Raw genomic sequence first — 24,117 nt, forward strand, 5'->3', positions numbered from 1 at the left:
ATATCAAATATATAACTCCACTCTCTCAATATCAGAATTAGCATTCTGCAGACTAATCTCCTCTAGAAGACCAAAATTTCATCTTCACATGCAGAAAAAGGAAGCAAAACAATTATATTTGTACTTCCATCAGCTTCCAGAACAGTAAGGGTGCCCACATTTCTCTACAGTCAAGAATTTGACTCTAGTTCCTTGAAGAAAGTTGCCTGCAATGAAGCTAAGGTTATGAAAGAGACTGGTAATTGCACAGTCACTTCTTGTGCATTGCTGCATATCTGTAGTAACAGCACAGTTCTTAGAACTGAATGTATTTGTCCACAAGGAATCCAGACTATAGGACGCGCTACAAGTGAAAACTAGAAAACTTGGCAGAGCAGCATGAGAAAACATACCTGGAATCTTTCCATATTCCTTATATTCCATGCAACCCAATACTTAAAGTTACTATTTAGGTTAAGCATTATCTCAATTCCTAAGAACAAGGCGCTGCCCCCCACTTGCTTTACCAACAGCCACACCTCAGGTCACAAGCTGCAGCAAACCAAACTTTTAAATTGAAAAAAAAGGATCATCTTGCACTATTCTGCATGGGACAGCAAATTTATCTGGCATACTGTAAAAGCACTCAAAAAGGATCAATAAAAACCCATGGACACGCTTAAGTGGGTCCAGAGGAGGGCCAAAAGATGATCAGGAAGCTGGAGCACCTCCCCTATGAGGACAGGCTGAAGGAGTTGGGTTTGTTCAGCCTGGAGAAGAGAAGGCTGCAGGGAGACCTTACAGCAGTCTTCCAGTACTTAAAGGGGGACTATAGGAAGGATGGGGAGGGACTCTTGGGACCCTTTATCAGGGAGTGTAGTGATAGGACAAGGGGTGATGATTTTAAATTGAAGGAGAGTAGATTTAGATTAGATATTAGGAAGAAATTCTTTACTGTGAGAGTGGTGAGATACTGGAACAGGTTGCCCGGAGTTGTGGATGGATCCTCCTTAGAAGTATTCAAGACCAGCCTGGATGAGGCTTCAAGCAACCTGATCTAGTGGAAGGTACCCCTGCCCATGGCAGGGGGGTTGAAGTAGATGATCTTTAAGGTCCTTTCCAACCCAAACCATTCTACGACTATAAATACTTCTACATGTTATAGAAAGAAAGCTTGTGCTTAAGGACAAGTTGCTTTAAAAAAAATAGTGTTGGAATAAAAAGTGACTGGAATTTCACTAAACTTTTTCCTTACAGAAAAGAATAAGCTCTGAAAGGAAGTGGTAGCTACAGAAGACCTGGGTGTGAAATGCAGAAAAGTACCCTTCAACAAATAGTCCTTACCTCTGCCACGAAATTCCTATACTGTGCAACTCACATGTGAGACAGTCATTAACATTGCATTCCTCATTTTCCAAGGGCCTTAAGGCAAGATCTTCAGAGCCATCAACTGGCAGATGTTCTAAACATGCCAAAGGAACCTTGCTCCTCATGTACCAAATATCTTTGAAAAGCCCACGTGGAAGCCATTAGCTTCTGGTGAGTGACATTCAAAAAAACATTGTGGAGCCATGTTTTCAATACAGAGAAGGGCTCCCCTCTGCTTTCCCTCTCCATCCCATACAAGAAGGCACATGGCTACATCAGCTCAACAATCCAGTGCAAACTTTCTCCCCCCTTGCCTTAGGTCAGTTTGTTGATCTGACTTCTCTCTACAGGAGAAGTCTTTTCTCTCACACCATGCCTGCAGCAGAAGCCAAATGCCTGGGTAAGGACTGCCTTTTGCTCCCCCACATACTTTAATGATCTCACTAGCACCACAAAAAGGATCCTGAATTCTTGCTCCAGTTTCATTGCTCAGCCAGCTCAGCTGTACTGCCCCTCACCACAGCTATCCTCTGCCTTCTCCCCCGACTACCACCTCCACTTAGCCAACATCCAGCACCAACCTTCTTGCCCAGCTAGATCCTCAGTGGGGTTTTAATCATCCACTTCAGCCAATGACCTCTGCCTCAGTTTTTTATTTCAAAACTTCCAGTCCCCATTTCTCTTCCACACAATGACAATCCACTTCTAATAGCCCTCATTTAGATTACAGCACAGTTCTGCCTTCTGATCCAAGCTACCTAGAACACCAAAATCAGGACATAGCTGCTTGCAGATTTCACTCATTTCCCAGTATCATCATAGCTCACTAAGGAAGAAAAGTCCTGTCAAGCCTCAGCTATGAGTCTGGAAAATACTTCACAGGCCCACAGGGATGCTGAGTCTGGCAGAAGAAAAAGCTGTAAGGACTGGAATGTGGTCAGCACAGAAAACCTTCTCAAAAGTCAGATATGCAACACCACAGAGGCCCTATTTGACTCTAAGAACAGATTTTTTCCAAGAGTTTATGAATATAGCCCAATTGGAGACAAAATCCCTTGTCCCAGAAAAAGAACTGGAGACCATGATCCAAACCACTCTCCTGGACCCAAACGGGTACAAAGACTATGCAACACCATAAGACATCCTCTCCCTTCCTCACACTTTGTTTTCTCTTATAGTTGCTCATTTGGATTGAAATGTTATGAAACAAATAGCCATTGCAGGAAGTTTTAGGATCAACTGTAAAAGCCTAGCAAAAGACTTGAAGCAAAACGGCACAGTTACAACAGGAAGTTTCTGCAGATCTAGGAAATACTGCTACCATACCCACTCATCAGGGCAGTAGCAGAACCCTACAGAAGATCCTCAGTGCTCTGCATCACCACCACATTGTTTTGTCAAATAAAACCTGCATCAACTCACTTGCTGCTTTCTTCTCTGCAGGATTAATTCAGACATCAGCAATTCAAGCTGATTTAGTGAAAACCTGTAAGAAACGAACACCACACATGATAGCAATAGCTAACTAAGCAGTAACTCTTGTTAACAAATACCACATATGCTCCAGCAGTTCCCTCTAAGTCTGCCACATTATAAAATATTACTTCATTTTCTTTTCCCTGTACTTGACTGTCACTCCAGTTATCTGTAAGCAAACTTCCCACTGAGGCTGGAAGAGAAAGATAGCTCAGTTCATGTCAGGAATCTGAACGTCCATATGCCAATGCTGCAAAACTTGAAGAAACGGAACACACAAGAAAACTGAAAGTTCTCCAGGCATGTGTAAGAACACAAGGATTTAATCCTACTTGCATTAAAGTTGATTTCCTTCTTTAAAAACAGAAAAGGAACAAAACTGAGTTTTCTCTCTTTGTGAAGACAGCATACCTAGAACCCTTGTAACATGCATTCTCCACAAGAACCAAAGCGAATATACTTTTTGCCAAACACCAGAAACATACTTGTATTCTTCATCAGGGTCCAAGATTCTTAAAAAAGGCTGCCACTACAGCAAAGCAATACACACACCTGCAACAACCTATTTTGTATCCAGATGAGCAAGATTTATAGATAACTTTTTCAAAAGGTAACATTCAGCAAATTAATTGAAATATTCTTTCAAGAAGTTAAAAACAATTTTCTGCTTGAACAGAAAGCTTATCACCTCCTGAAACTACCCTTGGATGCAACAGTTCCACAGTGCCTCATGCATGGAAGAGTATGCAAGTCTCTGCACATCTGGACAACACTAAATCATTAATAGAAAAGAACAAAATTGTTGTTGGCTAACTTTGTGGCTTTTTTCAAGCATGTGAAAAGCCCAAGTCTGGGAATAAACTGGCAGTTTCTCAACTCCCGGAGTAGGACAGATAGTGAATTACTTTGCTCATTACTCAGTGCTGCATCGCTGCATAGCACGCCAGCTGTGACACAGTGAAACTCTGTTTAGAAAGACACATACTTCATAACTCCATATCTGGAGAGAAGACTGCTCATTGAGGAGTTTTTCTCCCTTCCCACTCAAATTGGGAAGCTGAGGGGCTGATGTCAGCTCTAAAGTTAGCCATCAGCTTCTGACAGCTCAGAAAAGGAGCAGGGAAATAGTGGCAGATACAGCTGCTCGATGACAGTGATTCTGGCAGCAGTTTTCTTAATAACCAAAGCTCAACAGCACAGGAGGTGGGCAGCTAATTGTCATATAAAAATAAGGCCCAAAACAGAAAAGACCCAGTGAGAGAAGAGATTCAAGGAAAAGGTGGAGAAAGCCAATATACTGGAAGGACACAATTTCTTGCTGCTTACAAAAACATCCTTTTACTTGTGATAAAAAGCACAGGTTTAGGCATGAGCAGGTCTGTTCTGCAAGCACAGCCATGCCTTCAGAGCATGTTGGGAAATGCACTTACCCAAGTATTGTCTTCAGCCAGAATAAGGTATGCAGCTGCTTTTTAAAAGCCTGCTTTCAAATCAAGGAATGGACAAAGCAAAGACAGTAGCTTTAAGCAAGTGATTTCTTTCAAAGCATAGAGAAGCCTAAAAAACACGAGGATTATTATGATCAAGTTTGTATATGTTGTATCCTCCCTTATTGACTAGGGGAGTCTAGGAGTTTTATTAGAAATAAAATACTAAACCAAGAAAGTTATCAGTTACTTCATTACCCCGCTTAAAAAAAAGGCCTTCACCATGCAAATCTCCTTCATGCAAAGTGCTGATGTTCCAAGCCAAGGCAGCCTAATCAGCCTTGCTCTGGTGGCTGCAGGCAGCCTTTCTGTCTCCGCCCTCTAGGTGGAGAGCTTTACTGTGCCACCACTGCACAGCCCCATACGCAAATAGGGAAGATGGAGAGCACACTGCTAGTGCATCATCAGTCTATCAGAGAACAAGGGTATAATCTCTATTAAGTATCTTTGCTGGTCCATGCTGCAGAGAAAAATAGAGTAATGGAGGGTACTCTCTGCTAATCCTCACACCAGCATGAAGTCCTACAAAAACTCATGAGGTTCAACATGGCCAAGTGCAAGGTCCTGCACCTGGTCTGGGGCAACCCCAGATATCAATACAGGCTGGGGGATGAGGGATTGAGAGCAGCCCTGCAGAGGAGCACTTGGGCGTACTGGTGGACAAAAAGCTGGACATGAGCCAACAATGTGTGCTCGCAGCCCAGAAGGCCAACCATATCCTGGGCTCCATCAAAAGCAGCGTGGCCAGCAGGTTGAAGGAGGTGATTCTGCCCCTCTGCTCCGCTCTGGTGAGACCCCACCTGCAGTGCTGCATCCAGCTCTGGAGCCCTCAGCACCAGAAGGACATGGACCTGTTGGAGTGGCTCCAGAGGAGGGCTGCAAAAATGATCCGAGGGCTGGAGCACCTCTCCTACGAGGACAGGCTGAGGGAGTTGGGGTTGTTCAGCCTGGGGAAGAGAAGGCTGTGGGGAGACTTTATTGCAGCCTTTTAGTACTTAAAGGGAACTTATAAGAAAGATGGGGGCAATCTCTTTAACAAGGCCTGTTGTGACAGGACAAGGGGTAATGGTTTTAAACTAAAGGAGGGTAAATTTAGACTGGATATAAGAAAAAAAATTTTCCAATGAGGGTGGTGAAGCACTGGAACAAGTCTGCCCAGGGAGGTAGCAGAGGCTACGTCCCTAGTAACATTCAAGGTCAGGTGGGACAGGGCTCTGAGCAGCCTGATCTAGTTGAAGATGACCCTGCTCATTGCAGGGGAGTTGGACTAGATGACCTGTAAAGGTGCCTCCCAACGCAAACCATTCTATCATTCTATGAAAAGAACAGCCATTGTGGGACTGGGGTCATGAGCCTCCTGACCCCAGCAGGGAAAAAAAGGGAAACAGGTCTCTGCTTTCAGATTTTGGACTTGGACTTTCTTCTCCCCAAATCATTTTACCCTCCCCCTCAGCAACAATTTATCCTCTTGCTCATATCACCACACACAAAGTTTCTTGTCCCATCACAAAGATGCATTTGACATCAGCTTCAAATAATGGAAGTATGGAACTGACTACTCCTTCAGGCTCCACTCGCTCCCAAGAGGCCTGGGCATCCAACAAGGTCCTCTCACGGGTGTCCAGGACAGCAGCACTTCTTGCATGGATTTAAGGAAGGGACCCCTAAGCACCTTCTCTCTACAGCGTCTTTCTTACTAACACAGTAAATATTACTCGCTGCAAAGTTCAACAACTGATGTTCACACTTTGTCAAGAGGAATTCAGAGGAAAAGGTTTATAATGGAAGCTTCAGAAAAGTCAGGTACAGCTGACATACTGAGAATGATGACCAAACCATGGTAAGAAAGCCACCAAAGAATCAAGTCAGAATTTGAGTTAATAACCACTGATACAGAACTGATGATGCACAGAGACAATACTTACCTTCAAGCATCTTGTCATCTTTCACCTTTAACCATTACTTCAGGAGTATCAAGTTTATTCACAACATACTGCAATGCCTAGACAAAGCAATTTATTTAAACCTGTAAGCACCTTAGGTGCCTTGCATCACCTCTCTCTCATCAGCTGACAATTTTGATTTGCATGGGCTTGACTGCGTAGAGCTATTGGAACAACCTAAACCAGAAACTTCAATTTTTTTTTTCCTCCTTGCTCTCTAGTCCCCCCCATCTCCCCCCAACATTTCCACTGTATTAGTCAGCCTTTTTCCATGTAATTAATGAACTGAGTGTGGCTAAATGTATTAAAGATAGCAATATGTTAGGAGTGTTATTTCTACAAGGCTGGTCTCCATGCTAATTAAGCCATTCCTCCTATGAAATCTCTTAAAAGCCTAACAACTTCCAGCTATGTCCAGATCAAATACCTCATTACCTAAAGAGCAACTATATACACATGCATGCTGCAGTATCTGATACACCTTTGAAATCCATATTAAAACATTATTATTTGCAAATAAACTTCACATACATTCTTCAGATGTCAGCAAGCCCAGGTACAGACCAGGGAAAGAGAGAAGTGTATCAATACCATATGACGTCTGCTAGCCATGTTTCAATAGCAGTCCCAAAGAGGTTGTAACCGGAGTTGAAGAAAGACTTGTTTGCTTTATAGATGCCAGGAGCCACACGCAGAAAATTGCTCACTTCTGAAACAAGTTACTCTCAGTTCAGTTTCTCCAGAGGTCGAGATAATTATGTCCTGGTGTATTATTGCATTAACCAGCACTACCAGGTAGAGGCAACGCGCCAGTCTTCAGCTGCTTTAAAATGGGGCTCAATGATAACCATACAAGAGAACAACAGGTTTTACAGTTCACTCCATAGAGGGTGTTTCTCCAAGCTGAGGAGTGACTATAGCCACCTAAGCTGTTCCAGATTCACTTTCTGTACACAGTTGCTCCTTTGTCCTCCCAACCCCACCACATACAGACTCAAGGGGGAGCATGAGAAAGCCCTGCAAGGGGAACTCTGCCTTCCATCATCCACTCTGCTAAAAGCGTGAGACATCTCTATATACACCCAGCAACAGCTGAGAAAAGCCTTTACTACTGTATTCACTTTCCCTTGCTGGTGTCTGAAACAGAAGCATACAGGCTTTTCTTCACAGTTTTGCTACACCTGGTATTCCCTTGAAGAAGGCACTGCTACAGCTGCATCTCCTACGCTGTCCTGCCAGCCCAGCAGCAATGGCAGACCAGTAAAACAGAGAGATCGGTATTTTTTCTGAGTAGACTGACAACAGAAACAGACTGAGTGATGCTGTCCACTATCACAAGCAAGCCAGTTTCTTTCTGCTTTCCCCCCTTAACAAAGCTGCACTTGAATTCAAAGTAACGAACATTTTCAACATATGGATTTTTATGACCAAAACCCTCAACAAGGAAAAAGAGTCAAAAGGTCTCTCTGCAGAAATTATTCCTGGAATTAAAGTGATTCTTTTGAAAACTTACCAAGTGTTGTCTTATAAGAGTTATTATACACGAACACCTGTAAGGAGCCAGCTATTAATAGTACCAATGAAACTGTCGTACAAAAACAAAGAAGTGCTACTCGTGGCACTGTGATTAAGGCTGTGTCAGCAGTTTGATTTTCATGACTTTAACACCCAGCTGTAAAAACGGCTTTCACTAGAAGCAAGCATATTGCGCCTGTATCCATAGGGAGCATGGTTTCTGTTTTCACTGGGTAAAATGCAAGAGTCAACTATATTTTAATACATAATCTCCAAATAGTTAAGATCCGGAATTTGCAAGTCGTTTTTGGATAAAATCATTGCCAAATAGGACTACACCTTAAAAGACAGTTTGGTAAATACTGCAAGACAGAAACTTGGTAGACAGCAGGAACTGAGAAATAAGAGTACATGATTTTCTATTTTGGCATAGGTTCTTCAAGTATTAGAGGTATACCAAAGAAACTGTGCTAATACACAGCTCGCAGCTATAGATCTTTGTAACTTGGCCACCTTCTGCTTAAACACAGAACAGCATTAACAGATTTATGTTTGAAAAGGCATCATTTGAGATTCTTCAAGCAGGGAAATTTGTGACTGAATAATAAGCAGTCAGTGATCAGCTCTGCGCATGCACAAAATTAAAAGCCCCACTCATGCTGACATAGGTCCCACACCTACCCAAGCAAGCACAAAAAATGCAGCATTTCAATCTAACATGTGTTAAGGATATACTGCTGAAAAGGTCCTGCAATGAAAGAGCATCTTTTAAATAAAAGGTAGAGTCAATTCACAAACAGAATGTGACCAGAATCCAAGGGAACTTCTTCCCAGGGTGTTTTGATGCATCAGGCATACTGCAGGCATTCCTGATTTTATTCTATAAATAGAATTATTACGGTTAATTATGACAAACATTACAGACTAGCTTAGAAGGCTAGCACCCTTGACTCAGTGTGGAAGAACAGTAATGTCTCTTAGTTGTAATATTTAGTAAGGTAATATAATTATACACTGAATTTCAATAATCTGATTCACACACACACTAATATATAAACAGATCTGTTTCTTCCACATACATAATGTCAAAGGCAGTACAGTCCTACTTGTAAAGATAGAAATGAGTAGTTTTTCCCCTGGCCTTTCCTACTTCTTTTCCCCTTATCCCCCCATTAAAGTGAAACCTCATTAATATAAGTGGAATATATGGAACTACAATATTTAAAGGCACACACCAGACAAATTCTGTAGATTTAGAAATCCTCCCCTCCTCCATCTTTCCCTCAGTCCCAAACATGCCAGAGGGAAAGCTGCACACACACAAAATGTTAAACTAACAGGGAAAAACCCCTATCTGAACTGTTAAAAGTAATCTTTTAAGCCTTATTGAGAGGTTTTGGATTGTTTTGTTTTTTTAAATAGTGATTTGATTTGATAACTGTCAATGCCATTCCCATAAGTTCAAATTATTTCTTAGTGAAAGCAATTTAAAAAAAATCAAAACCACCTCCACTGGAAGTCAGGATCAAACTGGTGACATTATTTCACTCACCATATTGAACCACTCACAAGATTTCAGACCTTCATTAGGAACGTGGGCTTGTACTTCCTTCAAAAGGATCTCTCTTTAATTGATTTTTGGCCACCCATTCCCTTTTCCTACCATCCAGGGCTATAAACCGGCCCCATCCTGTCCTTCAACACACACAGGCTATACAGTAGGTGCCAACATTTGTAAGTAATTACAGGGAGGTTTTACATGGGGAACATGGACAGTTGTTAGCTTACACTGAAATGCCACAGTCTCAGTGAACCAAAAGACAAAAATACCTAAACTCTCCAGAGAGCTTTGGAAGCAAAACCATTACATTTTTGGCTGGAAGCATGGTTTAGTATGAAAGTCACAGTACACACATGATAGAGAGCAACATAAGACACATCACTGAGGACAAGCAAGGTGGAAAGCAAACATGCCAGTCAGTCCCTCAAACAGAGACTAGGTGGTCAGGGATGGAGCGGACAACAGTGACAACATAGCTGCAGTGGTATGCAGAGGGTGCTCAGGGGGCAGGTAGTGATTTGGGAGCAGTATTCCTCATCAGATCAACTCCAAAGAAGCAGTCTCACAGGAACAGTACCTATAAAAGCACTCAGTCCCCATTTCCTTAATTGCATATACATTTACTGCTCAATATACTCTTCTTACTAGAAGATAGAATAGCATGGCAAGCAGGAGTAGAGGAGTGGTAGTCCCCCTGCACTCAGCACTGCTGAGGCTGCGCCTCAAATACGGTGTTCTATTTTGGGCCCCTCACTACATGAAGGACATTGAGGTGCTGGAACGTGTCCAGAGAAGGGCAATGAAGCTGGTGACCGGTCTGGAGAACACATCTATGAGAAGCGGCTGAGGGAACTGGCAGAAAAGAAGGCTCAGGGGAGACCTTATCACTGTCTACAACTATCTGAAAGGAGGTTGTAGTGAGGTGGGTGTTGGCCTCTTCTCCCAAGTCACTGGTGATAGGACGAGAAGAAATGGCCTCAAGTTGCACCAGGGGAGGTTTAGACTGGATATTATGGAAAAATTTATTTACTGAAAGAGTGGTCAAGCACTGGAACGGGCTGCCCAGAGAGGTGGTGGAGTCACCATCCCCAGAGGTGTTCAAAAACCACGTAGATGTGGCACTTCAAGGCATGGTTTAGGAGGCATGGGGGGTGTTGGGTTGATGGTTGGGCTTGATGATCTTAGAGGTCTTTTCAAACCATCATGATTCTATGATTCTAAGAAACACCACCAGTAATCAAATTCTGTCACCTTTGCTTATCCTATAGAGTACTTCAGACAAAATAAATGCTTCCTCATTGCAAGAGGAAGTGCTACTCAGGACAGCACAAGCATATGCTCCAACAGGCAGCCACCCACAGCACCCTTCCAGTCAGCAGAGCAGATATGCATATAGACAATACAATTCACAACACCAGGTCTTATCCCAAGGTAGGCACCTGCATTTGCTGAAACAAGCCTCATCTTTCCATCAGCTACAGGGTTTTCACTCACCAGAACAGCTGCCTAGACAACTTGCTCAGGTGTAGAAACAGTTAAGCAAAAAGGTTCCCACCTGAGATGACAGAATCCATCACCCAGTAACACAGGCTTGTAAAAAGGAAATGAAATGGCTTCAATTAGCAAAAGTTCACCATCACATTTTGAAGTCACACCAAGTAATTCCAAGAGAAACTCAACCTACTTAACCAATGTCAAGAGTAAGCTGTATGTCTACCATTGCAAGCATTAGTTACAACATTAACTGATGGGTAAGTGGTATATTTCAAATGCATGTGTGCATTCTCATTTCCTGCTTTACATATCTTCATGTTAACTAAAAACAACTTAAACCATCATTTTACAGTTCAGTCAATTTATCAAAATCAAAACCATGGCATTATTGCTTAGGGACTTTTAGTCGTCTTAAGGTTCTGTTTGCTTTCAATTTGCCAAGTCTGTATCACACTTCCCTTTAATTGAGCAAGACAACAGATAGATGTGAGATCCTGGGATATGACCAAAACTGACAGAGTTCGTGTAACAGAGCTGAATTGCACTGTAAAAGGAATTAGCAGCCAGTACTTCCCCACCTGAGTTACTTTCAAATTAAGAAAGTCCAATCTCTCATACTGTTTAAACAAGAAAAGCAACAGGCAGTGTAGTGATTTGAAATTCTACCTGCACTTCACAAATCAAAAATCACAGCATACAAATGCATTTCCACAAATGTGTTTTTTATAACGTGACTAAATAGCAATCCAGCACAACTGTAAGAGTATGAAAATACAAAGATATTACCAAGAGAAATACAGCAAGTGCCATTTTGGAGATGTTGTCGATATTAAGACTCCTATTTCATTCTTGAATAACAGAACTCTAGCAAAAAAATCCTCGTATTTTAAAATGCAGGACTGAAACAGTTGCACTATGTACTCAACTATAAAGAGCTGCAATAAGAACATAGGATCATTTAATGCACATCAGGTGACCTTCAGAATTTTAAGAAGCCAAATACATGAAGCAAAACCAGTTACAAGTTTTCAGTTGGAGCAGCGGCAAGTATGACTACTTCCCTAAAATGGACTCTTAGTCTTTATGACTTCCTTGTCTTCACATCTTCAAGATTAATTCTCCAACTTTATTTCACCTTCAAAAATAAAGTGATGTACGCTACTGAGCCTGCAGACCTACCACCACAGACCCCCTACTGCTGTTCAAAGGCCAGCCAGATTCTGAAACAGCTTTCAGCATCACTGCAAACATTGAGGGAGAAAAAACCCAACAACTTGTAAGCAAAGCAGCTGTGAAGTTCTGCTGGTATAGACCAGGCTTGAGCTTCAGCAGGGCAACACTTGACCAGTAACTGCCAAATCAGCACCAGCAAAGAAGCTTCTGGGCTGTGTTGTCTTAAGCCTTCTCATGGAAAACACATACCTCAAAAAGCCACTAGAAGACAGAAGAACATAATATTTTTCCATGTGGGTCTGAAGAGCTCTGTACCCCTTTTATACTGTACATCTTGCAGGATTTTCATAGTATTTTAATTTCAGAAGGAAACAGCATGCTAAATTTTGGCAGGAATACGTTGACAGACTACTACTGTGTGATCATAGGAAAGTTACACTGACATCAAAACCACAATTATTTAGTTGTAAGAAATCCAGAAAGGGTAGCCAGAAATTTCAGCATTTCGAAACCAAACCTGCTCCACAGTAATGTTTATGCTTTTAGAGAGCAATGTCAGTGCTAAAGAAGGCAAGAGCACCAACCAGCAGCCAAAGATAGAGTAGTTGCTCCTTATCTTTTTATAAGACAAATTGCAATCAAGAGGAAGCTATGGGTCACCACCAGTATCACTGATGAAGCCAGCCATTGCTAATACACCTAAAGAGATCCTGTATGCATGAAACGTATTAGGAAAAAAGCACCAACAGAAGCATACAGGTAGGGACTACAGTAGCGGTCAGAAGGGACTGCAGTATATCAAACTAGAAGAACAAAAATGAGAAACAGTATGTATAGGAGGAGTCAGGAGCCTGTCCTGCCTGGATTCAGGTTTTTATTTCTTTCTAGACATACATACCTCGGGAAAGACTTAATTCCATTCATAAAATAGTAAATATATGTTCAAGCTACTTCTGGCATGGGTTCAGACATTATAGAACACAAATAAGAACTGTCTACTCTTTTCAAGTTTATTTTCAAGTTGCTACATGTTTTCTGACTTTTTAAGGCTTCCCCTGCAGTATGGTGACATGCTACCTCAAAGTGCTTATGAATACACAAGAACAGTTACAGTAGACCTGACAGCATATCTATCACCACATGCTTCACCACTATCTTGGAAGGTGGAGCTTCAGAGATTTGCATGTGATATATAACACATTCAAAGACCATCATCCCCTCAGGAACTTGGAAGAGGGAAAAAAGCCAAGAGGCATGTATTCAATAGCTATGCAGGTGACAGATATGCAGCAGAGACAATGCATCTTCTCATTACAAGCAAAAACACTGAACTAGACATTTAACAGGGCAAACTTTTTCCTTCTGCATTAGATTTCACCACAGGATGTAGGAATTCCCAAACAGCAATAAATGGATCAAATGACAGCTAAAGCAAAGCCCTGCAGAAGCCCTTCATAAAATTTGACTGTATCTTACTCTATTTGATAATTAGATTTTTTCTCAGAGCAAGCATCTTTTCTTCCTGTTATTTCAAAGGTGTCCAAGGACAGCAAATACAGCACAAGCTAGTTTATCTACTTGGAAAAATCTGCAAAGAGACAAGATTGTGGCATCCCACACTCAAATACATCTGTTGTGGCTGACATACCTGTTGGATCACTGTCCTTAGCTGAGCACCACTACAAAGGTGTTGTGATACTGTCAACTTTAACTGACCAATTTGACTGCACAATGCAAGCTGTACCATTATTCAATGCAACAGAGTTGTCTCAGGGTACACTATCAAATGCTCTTATCACTGAACTTCCTGCAAACAGATCATAAACTCAGACATGTCCTTAGACTTAATTTGCTTACTGTCAGATGACATTTGAGTTACAAAGCAAAATTCAAGTTTCCCATTTATGTAGACTTTAACAAGAAACACTCCTGAAGGAAGCCTGCCTTAGGTATACTACTTTGTGTGTATTTGTGAATAAATGAAAAATTGTTGCAACATTTACATTGCATACAAGGAAGTTCAGTTGCTTAACGACACATGTAAAATGCACAGGTGACAACAGATAAGCTAGATTACATGAACTTGTTTGGCAGGCTTTACAAAAGCTTCATTATGGATTTAGATTGTGAAGTTTGTGCACACCCTAGACATGGAACAAGCTACAGGGACTTTCCAGTAATAGTCAGAAGACACTGGAGAGAGTTCTTTCACCTCACCTCCTATAGATTTGCTTAATTGAAAATTTTGGACGTAATGCATCCTCCAGTTCATATACATGTGACACAAAGGAACTCCTTAGCTGAGGTCCTGAAAAATCAATCAGTGAATTCATATAAAAGAAGCAGGAGGTGACAAAAAAGAAAAGCTTTTATTTCACACATTTGGCTAAAACACAACCAAATAAGAGATTTGGAGCAAGAGAAAGCACACACCTGTGAGAAGAAACTAGACATCTACCACACTGCTGACTTGCGTTTGTATTATTTGCCTAGTGCTTCAATGAAACCATGCTTTCCAAAATAAGCCTGAGTTGTGCTGCAACAGTGTAAGAGGAGAAACAGAGGTGACAAGTTTGTAATAACATATACTTAATCAGGTCTCTACTCCAGACCCAAAAGTCTGAACAAGCTGGGACAAAGTTCCAGAAACTGTTGAGAAAGAGTGCTCCCCAGACTAAATGAAAGCATGGGTAAGTGCAAAGAAACTCAGTCTCAGTAGTCCTCAGAGAGATAAGGTGGGGGCAATAGGAAGCACCACTGGGATGTACACCAGTATCTCCAGGGCACTGAGAAACCTTTTATTCAGCTTCCTCGGATCACAGGAATCAGAGTGGTAATCTTTGATGTGTTCTTCACACAGGCCATCAATAGGTTTAAGTACTCCATTTTCCTTGTCCATCTGCATAGCTATCTATTTTCTAAGAAACTGACTCCCTTGTGCAGAAAGCTCAACAGCCAAAAGGATCTGAAAGACAATCAGAGGAGAAAAAAAGACCAAAACTTAGTGGAAGAGGATGAAGTCACAGGAAAAAAAGGTTTTCACAGGAGTTCTCTTCAGTTTGGATTGGCTATAGGTACATAAAGAGAATGCTTCAACCCTTTAAAAAGTTAGGAAATACGGAAACACAGGTTCTGTCTACACTGACAGTCAATCTTCATTAAATTTAAAACCCACAAACCAAAAGAAACCCAAGACAAAGCAAGTAGCATGCTGCTGGCACTGGGATATTCTGCTCTCCTTGTCAGTCCGGGCAGCAGTGACAACAACCCCCCCCCCCACCTTTGGCTATCCGCAGCATGAGAAACTTTCATGAGAAATGTTGGAGCAAGTCAGCTTCCCAACCCTAACTGGATACCATGCTTCTGTTTCATATCTTTGGCACTGTTAACAAGAACTTTATAATTTTATTCTTCCTGGAACATTTTCAGTACTTTATCTACTTTCACAGCAGGTACACATTACAGTATACAGTACCTTATAATTCACTTGCTTTGCTGTTCACAGTGTTTTTCAATCCACATCATGTACATATCCTGTTGAAACACAGGGAATCAGATTGCCTGCCCTGGTCCTTCAGTTAATACCTGCTAGCTGAGCCAGGCTACCAGAACTTCCCTCTCCAGTAAGTAACTAGACTTCACTGGCAGTCAAACACTGAGCAAAGCTGTGCAAAGATGGAAAGAAAAAAAGGACGTTAATACATCAAGACACATACGAGCTAATCCTGTATTATCTATACTTTTTACCATTAATATCTTCTAGTTCACTTATGTTCGAACACCACCAACTTGCACTATTCTGAAAAACAATGGAGTACAGCTGGGAAGGCACAGAGAACAGCCAGTGTCCTGGACTCCCATTCCTGGAGAAGACAAAAGCCCCACCAGTCTGCACATATTGTTGTAGAGTATGAAACACAGGTGAAAGAATAAAGCATTGGACCACATAATTACACATTCCTTTATTAAGAGGTCAATGCATTAGCTGAATTAGACTATCTGGTTTGGCTCCTCCTTTGAAGGGAAAAGGGTTGACAATCAAAATTCAGGCATCTTTCTAAAAAACAGGACCTCTGTTTTCAGATTATATTCTAGTCTCCATTTTAGTATTTGTTACACTACTTTTCAATAAAATACCTTCTTCTCAAGAGTTTTGGATGAAACTCAATAGTAACACTGCTTATTTATATCTTGTAAAGGGAATGACCTGAAATTGTACTTTAGGGCAAGCTTGGGTTTCATGCCACAGCCACTATTCATTTGCTGCAGAGTTTCCAACAAGCTGCTTGTGCCATCTTGGCACAAACTGTAGGAGTTCAACTTCTGATCCTGCAGAGGACTTGCAGAATCATACAAATTTATGTTGGAAGGGACCTCTGTGGATCACTGAGTCCAAGATCCCTGCTCAAGCCAGGGTCAACTAGAGCAGGTTGCTCAGGGCCATGTCCAGTTCAGTTTTGAACACCTCCAGGGACAGACACTCCACAACTTCTCTGGGCAGTCTGTTCCAGTGTTTGACCACCTTTATCACTTAAAACAAAACCCAGAACACCCCAAACACCACCTCTCAAGTTTAAATGAGGTTTCTTGTATTTCAGTTTGTGCTCAAATTATTGTTCCTACATCTGCATCCTCAAACCAAGACACAGACGTTCAACATATCTGAAATTCTCACTCCAGACAACCCTTGGGTACCTAGAGACATCAATTGAAATATAGTACCTGGGTTCAACCAAGAAAATATTTATTCAAATGAAAAGGCAGCAATAGTAATATTTAGCTTTAGCCAGTTTCAGCAAAAACTATCCTCCTATCTCTATGCAGAAGAGCAATCCTTTGGATTTTATCCCTCACCCAGCGAACTCTCTCTGGTACAACAGCCTATAACATTTCTCTACCTGTGCCATCCAGCTATACACATGCTCCCCAGTGACAAAGATTCCCACCTCACTACTTTTGTCAATACTTAAAAAAGGATGCTTTTCTAAGTAGTTTAACCATTTCCTTTACAACTCTCCTCCAAGAAACAAAGTTCTTTTAGCCACAAAGTATCAATGAGTTTTATAGTCACACTCCATACCAGCTATTGATTTTTTTATCTACTAAGCAATGAGTCATGTTGTCTTATTAATGGTAGTTTGCCCCACAGAGTCTGTCTTGCATAGCTTCATTCTCAACAGTCAGATTCAAAAGACAACCTCAATTCAGCAAATCTTGCTTTCTCAGTATCTTTTCCCCCCACCTCTCGATACAGTTACCCTCTCCCAAACCAGGAACGGTAACACCTGCATGAAACTTGCAGTGTGCATTTATAGAGGTTTGGTGTGTTACAGGAATAGCAAAGGCTGTCAGCAACTGATTGAACTTCCGATACCAGAAAGACAGAGGCAGACCATGTATTCTACCTACATCAACCAATTAAAAAGAACATTCCTGCATTTCTGCATGCACACTCACTTGTAAGTCATATTTACACTATTTTAGGATTTGATTTAAACTTCCGAGGCTGCTACCTTAAGTTTTGCCAAATGGCTGTGGAATTTGACAGCACTGCAGGCAAGGGAGCAGAAGCTGGTACCACTGCTGTAAGAGCTCAAGGCAGAAACACAAGTACTTCCTTCAGCTACAATTTGCAATAGCCTCTGGTGCATTGCTTAATTCAAAACTGAGCTTTATAAGTGCCTGTTGAATCACCTTGGTCTACAGCCTCTTACCTTACTGTCTCTCCAAGTAATGCAGGATAGCACCAGACAAGACAGACATAATTCACCACCCACAGTCCAGTGACCGAGGGGGAAAAGTAGAACAATCAACATATAACCTCATAGTTAAGACTCAGCTAGAGTATTTCTTGGTATTTCTCCAAGAAGTCAAGTACCTAAATACTCTTACAAGCATCATCATACAGAAAGATGATCAGACTGATTGCAGTGCAATCCGACTTACCAGAAAGATATTTCAGTGCAACTTTAACAGACATTTAGTCACTGTGCCTAAAAAACAGTGCTGTCAAGAAGTACTGCTTTAGTAACTTCCCCAAACAAGAGACAAGACATAGCTGCATATCTAGAATTATTTTTTTTAGCTGTACTGGTATTTGATTCAAAACCCCCATTTTTGAGTAATTCTTCAAGGTATCAAAATTTGAGGAGTCCAGCACATCTATTTTGCATTGTGAAAAAACTCTTCCAATAAGAGTCATATTCTAGTTTTGTTAAAATCATTTTAATACAACAGGCCTGTTTAATTCAAAATACTTTCCCTTAAACGAAGAAAAGAAGTGCTACTCACAAGTAGCCTACCAGTAGACCAATACCTATATAGTACTTCAGAAACGTTTTATCCACCCAGCCACAGCAATTGCCTTGCTCTAGAAGTCATTTTAGCAAAGCAGTGAAGCATGGTTCATCCCACTGCTGTAGTGTGACAAAGGAGATAAGGGAAATCTCAGTACTGCAAGAGGAGTATACAACACCACTGGCCACATGCTTAGTCTCTTATCAGTAATGCCAGTAGTAGAATGATACTGATTTCACTGTAACCCCATGGGTAGATGCAGAATTTGTAGAGGTTCATTCATCTGCTTTGATTTCCTACAGACTAAGGTCCAGCCATTGCAGCCAGAGTGTCATTTGAGTACTGACCATAAAATTATGGAATTTGTTTTCCTTGGTGGCTTCACCGTGCATATTGCAAACTTTCTGCTGCTTGGCCAAAGGTCACAAAATCACCTTCCTATCAGTAACACATTCACCTTCGCAGTGGCCTATCCTTTTAACACCTTACACCTAGAGGAGAAGCAAGCCATGTGAACTGGGTTTGTTAGCTGGTGCAGTAAGATGGCACACAGCACAAACCTCCAGTCACTCACTATACAGAAGAACTTGTGCAGGCAGCCCATCCTCAGAATCCTGTAAAGTCTTAAGAATCCCATTAGAAGTCCATAAATCGGAAGTTAGATGTGCCACATCTCCACGGTATATTTCAGTTAAAAGTTGCATCATCAGTCAATTGCCCCATTGTCAAAATATAGCCCTACCTGAGCTCAACTCTTTCTCCATCATAGCAGAAACAAAATCCCATCTTTTGTCAGTGGAAAATATGGACAATCCAGATGTTCATGGCTATACAGAAGTTCTGAAAAATAAAATGAGTTGTCCAATTTCAACACTACAATTGAGATGATGCTACACCAGTGTTCTTAACTCAGGAAGGGCTGCTACAGTTCAAGCAGCACCTTGCCTGGCCCAAGAGTACTCTAAAGTCAAAAGCACATTTACATCTGCCTAAAACAGTCATGGCCCAGTTCGCTCAATGCTTACCTCCCACCTACCCTTGTTCCAGGAACCAGACACAGGGCCTTATCTCAAACACTCTGCATACATCGGCCACATGCAAACAAAAGCAGGTTCCTTACACAGTGCAACTATGCCAACTCACTTTTTAAAAATAAACTTGCTGTAGCAGAAAGGACCCAGTTTAAATAAGCGGAGTTTACCATCCAGTTGTTCAACACCTTCCTCGGTCTGAAGGGATCCAAGCCTTTGTCTCCCACCTTGAAAGAGCACCAGTTCCAAGGAAGAATGTCAAACAGACCAACTCTCTTTAGCCCAGTAATTAAAGTAACTACCTAGGAAAGACAAAGCCTGAGCTCTAGCTTCCACTTCAGCATATTTGTACATTTTAGATATGGCAATTAAGTTTAAAAACAGATGGCCCTAGGACTTTCTCCTGGGAGGTGAGACATACAGGTCTATTTTCAGATAAGAAACAGAAACCAGGTGAGGCCTCTTCAAATAAAATGAAAGATACTATGTAAAAATAAAGGGAATGAAAGAGAGGCAAGGAACAAGTACTATGGTGACTTTCTTTAAAAGCTCACCTACAGAAAGAGGGATGAGGATTCCTAGCAGCAGATCTCAAAATGGAGGACTACAGGACCCCAAAAGAGGCCACCCTCAGCATAAAACTTCCATCCTAAGCCAAGAGTTGGTACAGTCTTGTCACTAAGATACCCAACCTCACTTGCTAACCTTCAGGTATCCCACACCTGTACCAGCTCTGGTTCTGCACACACTCCAACACTAAATAATATGCCTGACAAGGGTTAAATTAAGATGGAGGAGCTACTTTGGAAATAGGGAAAAATAACATAGTGCTGAAAGAATCAGGGCATTGTGACTACAGACCCCTAACTTACTATCTTTGATGAAGAGAAATGTACTTCTGTCAACAAACTTGAAGACTGTTCACACAGCACCAAAGTAGTCCTTGGGAAAGCTTTGACTGTGCTCTTGCTAAAAATAAACATCAAGCAAAAAAGTTAGTGTACACAGATTATTACTTTTTCCTCTTCGCAGACATTGTTACATCTCCTTGTCAGACAGCTGCTTGGAGGGGTTTCCTCAGCCTTCTATTGAGAGACAGCTGTAACCCATGGGAAAAGTGGGCACCAGAAGTGTTGTAAGAACATACAAGAACAGACATGATGAGGTAAAACACAAACAGCAAGTGAACGTTCAAAGCATAGTGCAGGTTTTCTTAGATAACAGATGAAAGCTGCTATGACACTATATTGTCTCTAGATTTGCTCCCTCACAAAAGCTGATGGTTCTTCTACTATAAAAAAAGCATTAACTAACATTGTCTCAGAGTGAAAGAGCAGCTGTTTGTTTTGACATGTGCTTTTCCACAATGCTCATGGCCGCCTAAGCAGTCCAGACCAGCACCTCACAAGTTGATCTGCAAAGCACACCAGGACAAGTTCTTCCATGTATGAAGCCATCACTGATTAAATGCAAGCCATAAAGGAAAAACGATGTTCCCCTGGGATTCTGAGACAAGCATTAATTCTTACTATACAATATTACCTTCTTAACAGGCTATACCAATCACAGAAGATAATCCCCTCAGCAGAAGTCATTCAGCACATTCCAAGAGGTAAGCAGTGTGCAAGCAGAGCAGTTTTCTTTCAGACAGAGTGCAACATCTACATTGCAAATAAGGTGTTCCTCAAATACAACTAAGCATGTCCAGGGCAGCTTCTATTTAGCACCCACTTGCCAGCAAAGACACAACAATGCAGACCTCTGTGTGGACAAGCAATCCAACCAAATACCCAAGCTGCCTGTTGGGAATGCAGCAGCAAAAGCTACAAACTGCACACATCAAAACTCCTGCAGGTCTCACCAGGTTAAACTCACCACTGGAACATCTCTTTTGACAGTGTGGAAGTTGCTCCAAGGGAAAATGATTTTTTTCTTTCCAAGACACCTTTCTCCTGCACCTTCTGCTCAGACCATCAGGACTCAGAGAGCATGATTATCCCTATGAGTAATACAGCCGAAAAATTGGAGACTGCAATGAACGCACATGAATACAAACCAAGCGGCCTGGGGAAATGCTTTTGCCATCCATTCAGGTCTGGATATAAAGCGGGTACTGAGTGTAAATGCACGGCTGCCCAGTATGTCAAAGAGACAGGTGGCAAAGAGCCCCTCCAAGCAACAAGCCTGCTCAGGTCAAACCCTCCTGCAGGCTGCCTCACACCTGCACTGGTACCACCGCACTGCTACCTCCACCACTTCAGACCCTCGGGTTGAAGAGTCCCAACACTGGCTCCTGGTAATGTCTTTTCTAGGCGTGGCTCCTTTCTCATTGATGCTCACTTCTCACCTCAGGACAGGTTTAGCTGATTTCTTAGGAACTCCTGGTAAAGGTTTACTATAAGACAGTCCAAAGCCAAGATATAAGAGCGATGCACCCCCTCCCCCATACACACCTAGTGACAAACACTTCAAACCCCGAGGCAAACGAGCCCTAGCCACAGGTGGGTGAGCCTTTTACCTCGGGGCGGTCTGTCCGCCTCTGAGCCGGCTGGGGGCCGTCACGGGAGCCCCTGCACGAACCGCGAGGGGAAGCGGGCACCGGGATGGCCGCCCCGTTACGAGGTGTTTTCGGGGCTGGGCACGCACCGGCGCGACGCGCCCACGGGGGCCCGGGTGGGAGGGAGGGGTGCCCGCTGCCTGCAAACGCGCCCGGCAGCCCCGCGCGAAGCCCTCCGCCGCCACCGCTCCCACGCACGGCCTCAGTCACGGTTGCCCACGGGCGCCTCGTGGCGGGTCTCCCCGCCCCCACCAGCCCCGGCTCCGCGCGCGGGCAAAGCCCGGGAAGGAGGCGAGCCCCCACCGTTACCTGCCCGGTGATGCCCGTGATGAGAGCCACCTTCCTGCCGTTCATCTCTTCGCCGTCGTCTCCCGCTGCCGCGGCACAGGCACACGCCTCCGCCGGCGGCTGTGCCATCCTCTCGGTGGCGGCAGCGGGAGCGGCCCAGGTGCGGAGATAGCCCGGGGCGGAGGCGCGGTCGCCGGGAGCAGGCTCAGGGTGTTGGGGGCGGGCACGAAGGGGAGGGCGCCTGCCGCCCCGGGCGCCGCTCGCACATGGGCTGCCCTCACTCGGGGCGGGGGGAAGGCTACCTCTACCGCTCCGGCCGCCACGGCATTTCCGCGCCCGCCGCCACTCCCTCCCCGCCCGCCCGTAGGTGTAGCCCCCTCCCCCGTTGCCGCCGACCCAGCCCCGCGCAGGCGCGCACCCGCCAGGGGAGGCCCTGTGCCCGCGCTCCGCTTTAGCCACCCCTCCCCTCGCATCGCTCCGCCCCGCTCGGCCCCGCAACCAATCAGAAGCCTCGGCACTTCCTTAAAGGGACAGGAGCCGCGGCTTGCCTTTCGGCAGCGTCGGCTCAGAGCGGTGGAAGGCGGGCGCGCTGATTGGTTGACAGCGGGCAGCGGGGGCGTGGCCTGCGCGGCTGCCACCGCCGCGGAGGGACAGAGTCCCCGACTTCCTGACCGCGTGTCGGGAAGGCGGCGGCGACGGCGGCGCTGCCATGTGAAAAGAGCGGAGCCAGCCGCGGGTCCGCCCCCCGTCCGAAGCACAGCGCCCCCTGCGGCTTGGAGGAGTGGGGGGCACCAAATAATGCCGATTAACGCCCGGGCGGCGGCTGGGGGACCGTAGGGCCTCGCAGCCCCTAGGCCCATCGCCGTCCTGCTGCCCGCCCCCGCGGCCTACCGGCTGTTAGACATCGGGGAGCTGTGGCAGGCAGCTCCGGATCGAAACGGGCTCCCCGTGAGGCCCAGGGTGGTGCACGTGTCAGGGAGACGAAGCTGGTGCCCCTGGGCTTTCCCACTGGTGGAGATACTTTTTATAAATGACCCAAAGGCTTCTAGAAAAGGAATTTGTAATAAATATTTCTTCTCCTGATGAAACACTGTGTCGGCACCCTCTTTTTACTGAGGCAGCGTGTCGCTGTACCTACGAGTAAGAAGGGGGAGAAGGCACCTGCCCATATTTTACTGTTAATCCCTGAAGGCTGTTGCACCAGGGTTTCCTCGTTGCATGCTTGGCTGGTGGTACCTCTGAATGTGCAGACAATCATATTACTATAATTTTGCTATTATTATGGCTTATTACAGTGTGTGATCAAAAATTACTTGGTGTGATTGAAAGGCCATAATTAAAAAAAAAAAAAAAGCTAGTGTCTGGGAGCATTCTGCCTTTCAAATGGAACTGTACTCTGAAATCCTGACTGCACTTTTGAACGCTGCTCGCCACACTCTCAGTTTAAATTCACTTGTTGTGTCCTCATAGTCTGTGGTGGAATGGAGAAACTGTACTGTGTCACAGTCACTCAGTTGCAACATGTCATCCCAGTCGTACCATTTCTGCATCTTGTTTCCGAAGCGTTTTCATGGACACATGCAGTTGGCAACATAGGTTATTACTTCTGCAAACTGATTTCATTCCACTAGTGATTGTTTTATGGGTGTACAGTCTCTGATTTGAAAAAGGAAGGACACCACAAATAATATGAATGCCACCCCCTCAGTTTTAAAATAACACTGGAGACATAAAAAGGCATAAAATTTTGAGAGTTTCAGGCCTCTATACATCAGAAATAAGGCACAAAATTTATTTTCATTTTAAAACTTAGGATTTGAGATTAGAGGGAGTTAGGAGCAAGTTTTCTTTACTTACTTACTTATATAGATCATTCCCTCTCCTGCTAGATTGCATGAAGCAATGCATGAGCTACAACATTAAAAATTGTCCTTTATGTGACCAGATA

The 24,117-nt window shown here is 43.5% G+C and overlaps 1 protein-coding gene across 3 annotated transcripts in view; it reads right to left on the reverse strand.

Annotated features, from left to right (window-relative positions):
* The window catches only part of GMDS (GDP-mannose 4,6-dehydratase), a 423,518-nt gene extending 400,929 nt beyond the window's left edge, over positions 1-22,589 (reverse strand). The window contains exons 1-3 of one of the 3 annotated variants that reach the window (XM_075084161.1): positions 22,191-22,281; positions 21,200-21,719; positions 20,197-20,293 (exon numbers count right to left, since the gene is read on the reverse strand). In XM_075084161.1, coding sequence (XP_074940262.1) covers positions 20,197-20,293; positions 21,200-21,210 — 108 coding nt within the window. In that variant the 5' untranslated portion in view covers positions 21,211-21,719; positions 22,191-22,281. Of the gene's footprint in view, positions 1-20,196; positions 20,294-21,199; positions 21,720-22,190 lie in introns of those variants that run through there. The other 2 variants (XM_075084162.1, XM_075084163.1) reach the window with 2 other exon arrangements.
* Between the last annotated feature and the right edge of the window lie 1,528 nt (positions 22,590-24,117).

Source organism: Phalacrocorax aristotelis, chromosome 2 (genome assembly GCF_949628215.1).
Source record: "Phalacrocorax aristotelis chromosome 2, bGulAri2.1, whole genome shotgun sequence".
Lineage (NCBI taxonomy): Eukaryota > Metazoa > Chordata > Aves > Suliformes > Phalacrocoracidae > Phalacrocorax > Phalacrocorax aristotelis.